This window comes from Leptopilina boulardi, unplaced genomic scaffold, assembly GCF_019393585.1.
Source record: "Leptopilina boulardi isolate dan_hultmark-lab unplaced genomic scaffold, ZJU_Lbou_2.1 LbouV2_202, whole genome shotgun sequence".
Classification (NCBI taxonomy): domain Eukaryota; kingdom Metazoa; phylum Arthropoda; class Insecta; order Hymenoptera; family Figitidae; genus Leptopilina; species Leptopilina boulardi.
Genome location: NW_026137755.1, coordinates 667,287 through 672,362, shown reverse-complemented (window position 1 = coordinate 672,362; position 5,076 = coordinate 667,287). Strand labels below are relative to the sequence as shown.

The following is a 5,076-nucleotide window of genomic DNA, read 5'->3' as shown; positions in this document are numbered from 1 at the left end:
TACTAATACAGATCTCACGCATTCTCTTTCGATATATAAACCATTCTGTTCTCTTGGGGTTCCCCTTGTATGGGAAGAAACACACACATATATATAGAAGCTAGAAGCGCTCAAAACGACTGTGGCCATGCAACCATTCAGATTTAAATCGCGACAGAAAAAAAAAAATATGAATCCCCTTGCAGTGGCACGAAACGCTGTTTCAATTCTCTTTCATCGCTTCTCTATACCCCCTCTGTATATTATTTATAAGAGCAAGATTTCATTCGAATGAAACTTTTCTTCATCTCTTTTTTTAAATTAGTGTAGATTTATTTTGAAAAAAAAAACCCCCTTAGAATAGAAATGAAATTGCAAGAAATCCCACCGCTGTCACCTTGACCAACTTATTTGAATTAGATAACTGCTCTTAAAAGTTAGTTAAATGATTTTATTTAGTGATTCTTTGTTGAATTAAGAAATAGTAGTTTGCAAAAAATCCCACCGCTGTCACAACAACGTATTAAATTTTTTTAAAAAGTGAAGCAAAGAAAAAGAAAACGAGAAATCCCACCGCTGTCACCTTGAACAGTATTAGAACTCAAAAGTTATACACAAATTATGTTATTTAGTGAAAGGGTTTTTAATTAAGAAATTGCAAGAAATCCCACCACTGTCACCTTGTACAACGATCTCTTAAAAATTAGTGAAATAATTTCTATTTACCAAATGGGTTTGTTAAATTAAGAAACCGAGTTTCGAAAAGTTACGAGAAATCCCACCGCTGTCACCTCTTATATTTATATTAGAACTCTAGTTAAATAATTTTATTTACTAAAAGGATTTGTTGAATTAAGAAACAATAATTGTGTTTCACATAGATTTATTTATTTTCTCCCACATCTCATCTATAATTCTTTTTATAATATCTCTTTATACATTATAAATTAAATCTCTTGACTTATGGACGCTAATTATACAATTTAATCTTTTTGCACTCTCTCTTCCCAGTTTTTCTCTCACGTATACGTTTCCATATATATATATTTGCTTTTTTTCATATATCTTATTGTCCATGAATTATTTACAATATGTACAGTTATTTCTTTTTTTATATATATATATATTTACACGTCAATTTTTATTTGACCCGAGCATCACAAAAAATTTCTCATCACCATATAGTCTTCGTAAAACCGAAGATAATTTGCACTGTTTTTAAAAGGAGGCTTAATTATTCACAAATTGAAATGAAATTTTATATTTTTGAAAAATATAAAGCAAAAATTATTTCCTATACAATTTGGGCCTGAAACAGTGTTAAAAAATAATGCAACAACGCCAAGCGTTGAGTATCACTAGCCTTTTTTTTTTTGTTAACTTAAATTTTCCAGTTCATCCTGGATCGAGGTAATTTATTGAATCCTAGTACGGCCTCCAAACTGGTTTTGGTGCTTGTGGCGATGAGATTTTTGTTGGTGATGAACTTCTTTTATTGTTTAATAAACGATGACTGATGAGTGCAACTGGTGCTTTTAATTCATTTCTTGTGCCATCTGATGGTTTCTTTGATGATGATAGGGTCGTTGTCCTCTCGGGTGATGATGAAGATGGTGTTAGAGAATTAACTGACGGCAATGTATTGAGACGAATTGGCACAAAGGCACTTCGTACTTCTTCAGCTGCCGATTCACTTCCACTGTCACTTGGACTACGTGGTGGTGTTCTTGATGGACTATTGGGTAACATCAATGTTGTCGTCTTTGGCGGTAATTGTGGATATTCGTATTTCATTGGATCGACAAATGGATATGATGGCATCACACTTGACGTGAAACTCGGAGCAAATAAATCCGTATGTGGCATTGGCATCGTACCTGAAATCATAGAAAAAGAAAAATTGTTAATTAAATGTGAATTTTTGAAGGAGATTTATTCTAGAGAAAAAGGAAGGGAATAAATTCTCCCCTCGGGTCCAGTGCGTATGATTCATCAGAGCAGACGTTGAATCGATATCGCAGTACGAAAAATAGAATTCTTTTTTTGCTTACCTTTGACAAGAGCCGGATGAGGCAGGTGCCAGGCATGACCAAGGTATGCAGCATCCAACCATGGATTTAGGAGTCCAAGTCCAGGGAAGCCTGGTCCATATTGATAATCTGCAAAAAAAAGGAAGAAAACGAAGATTTAATATAAGGTCGTTGTGTAAAATTAGATTTATTGCGGTTTAACTACCGACACTGGCGCGGAGTGTATTTCCCGGGTTTTTGGATATTAATAGACCTCTGCTATTGGTATATCTTTAATTCATCCCATGAAACCCCAAAAAATCTAAACCCACATCAAAATCTGAACCAAAGAATCTTTTTAACACATATACATATGTTGAGAGTAAAATTAAATTTTTTGTCCACACGGAAAAACTTTTTTGTATACCGATTTGAAAAAAAGGGCTTTAAGGTTTTTCATTCTCACACGATATGTGGCGAAGTAAAAGTCTGTTTCTGTTTATCGTTACGACTCGAGAAGACTTCAGCACACATGCTACCGCCATATGTGGCCGTGATAAACAAACGCATATAAAATACGGCGGCATCTTTGCGCGAAGTTCATGCTTCTCACTTCTTTGGCGATGGTAAACTATTATAACCAATAAACACGATTTTTAGTACATATGATATATATATATAATCGGGTCGTGTGCGAGCTTAATAAAAATAATCATCATGTTAAAAGATGCCGCCACAAATTTTATGAGGAACTTTATCTGAAACTTTGCCAAGTGTTCTCCCCCTTGTTTTGTAAATGTTGTAAAATTGTGTCAAGGTATATTTAAAATTCGTTTTAAATAAATGATAAAAGTATAGAAGAATTTTTGTTAGGAAAAAAAAAAAAAAATATTGAAGTTAATAATATGTGAACGAACGTGTGTGTAAATAAAGGACAGAAAGCTCATGAGTTGAGGAGAGACAGCAACGTTTGTGAACACCAAAGCTCTGACCACCGCGGCTGGCGGTTTGAGGTCCGCCAGCTATATACCGGATTATTAAACGTCGTGAAGCTTCCAACACCCGTTTGTGGATTCTCGGATGGTCACGCACCGTTTTTCAAATTCTCAAGAAATTTATTTTATAATTTTTTTTTTTGACTGCTTTTCAAAATTGAGTATAGTAATTATTACAATAATTGGGTAAAAAAAAGTATTGTTTAAGAAGATGGATAAGAAACTTACTTGACTTGGATCGTGGTTCTCGTGGTCCATCAACGGTGACTTTGATGGCTTTCGTGTACGTTGCCACTTGGAAAGGCACCGTGCTGATTTGTATTGTGAGGGAAAACGATTTTCCTGAAAGCAAGGAAACGAATCTTTGTTAGACACACTTGTAAAAAAAGAAGAAGAAGAAGTATCCAAGGAATTTCTCCCATCATCATTCACTTAATTTTCCAAGAAGTTACAATTTTTTTCTTCTTGCAAAATGACTCATGAATGTTTGGATAATTCTTATTATGAAGCAAAATGAGTCATTGTAGAAAAAGATTAAAAGTATTTAGAAATACTAAACGGTCAGGCATTCAGTACTGAACGTTCAAACTTTCAGTACCAAACGCTTGGGCATTTAGTACCGAACATTCGAAAATTTAGAACCCAGGAATTAACTACTGAACGTTTAGATGTTACTAAACATTTACAACATTCATTACTGAACTTTTATTGAAGTTTAGAAAATTCAGTTTCAAAAATAAAATTTATTTTGTAATAGAGGCAAAAAAAAAATTGATGACACACCTCTTCCACTTCGTCCAACAAATCGAAGATCATTAAACTTGGCAACTTGATTTTTCATCACAGCAGTGCAATTTCTAAGTTCGCCGCAGCAATTTTCATCGTTTCCAGCACGAATAGTGACGATGGTACCGTCGGTGACCTCGTCAAGTGCAACGACCTTGAATGCAACTGGCAAAGATTTGTTCGACCTCCAATGTGTTGGTAATACACTGCAGAGAATTGCAGGACTTCCGGTTTGCACTAAATCACCATGGCAAGCTCTAAGTGCATCGTGGATGGCGCTGAAGCTCTCCATCCCGATTGGTCCTTCCGGTAGATGCATCCTATGGCGCGAATAGCACAATCAAAAAACACCTTAGTCCAACGTAAAATCAAAAAACGAAAGAAAAAAAAAACTGTAAATCCTCAGTTTTTTAAGAGAAACAACACTAAGTTCAATTCACTTTTTCACTCGTTAAGCAAACTACACTTCAAAACTAAAAAAAAATTTTCAAACTTTGAAGCTGGTATAACTATATATATATATATATGATTAAGGCAGAGGAAGACAAAAATTGAACCGACACACACTCTCGATGCCGGCTGAGCGGATTCTAGTTTTTCGTGGCTGGAGCCACAGCTATTTAGAGGGGATTTTTCTCCCCTCCAATTTTTCCGGAGCCCCACCCAGACACGACGCGCCGACCAATGAGGACGGTGGTCGTGTTGTGGCCTCCGCGGCTGGCCGCCTTCACCCCTAACCAAGGGGCTTAGGTATACTTGCTTCCTCGCGAAGGGTTGCTTGGGAAGGTGGCTTGTGCCAAAGAGTCCCGTGCTTCCTTATGCCTCCACCTTCTCATCAGCCTGCCTACCTTCTTCTTCTTCTTCTACTTCTTCGTACCTACTATGAACCACGCGACGCCACCGTGGATCGCGCACGTGTTCAAAACCTTAACAACTTATGATACACAGCATGCCGTCGGATTACTTCCTTTCATCAGAGTTTCTTCACCTCTCTTTCTCTCTCCCTCTTCCACTGTTACATCCTAGTTTTTTGATGAATCATATGTCATCAATTTCCGAATATTATATTCAGTACCAGAAAGTTTGATTTCAATCTTTTTTTAGTTTTGTTATGATCAATGCAAGATTGATGACGATGATGATGATGATGATGATTGGGTAAAGATGTTCTCTTACTATGACAGCAGGAGGTTTTGTACAAATAAAAAAATCGCAAACATATGCATAGAAAAAATTTCCTGTCACATTAAATTATGTTAGTTAATATATAGGGAAAGCGAACAAATTTGCAGTGGGGTCAGAAAAGT

At 36.0% G+C, this 5,076-nt stretch overlaps 1 protein-coding gene across 1 annotated transcript; it reads right to left on the bottom strand.

Moving 5' to 3' along the window:
* Window positions 1-845: 845 nt before the first annotated feature.
* On the bottom strand, window positions 846-4,855 carry LOC127278247 (segmentation protein Runt-like). Its single transcript, XM_051299859.1, has 4 exons — window positions 3,767-4,855; window positions 3,212-3,325; window positions 2,031-2,138; window positions 846-1,856 (listed from the first exon to the last, which is right to left on the bottom strand). The coding sequence occupies exons 1-4, from the start codon at window positions 4,086-4,088 to the stop codon at window positions 1,405-1,407; spliced, it is 996 nt and encodes a 331-aa protein (XP_051155816.1). The 5' UTR covers window positions 4,089-4,855; the 3' UTR covers window positions 846-1,404.
* Window positions 4,856-5,076: the final 221 nt, after the last annotated feature.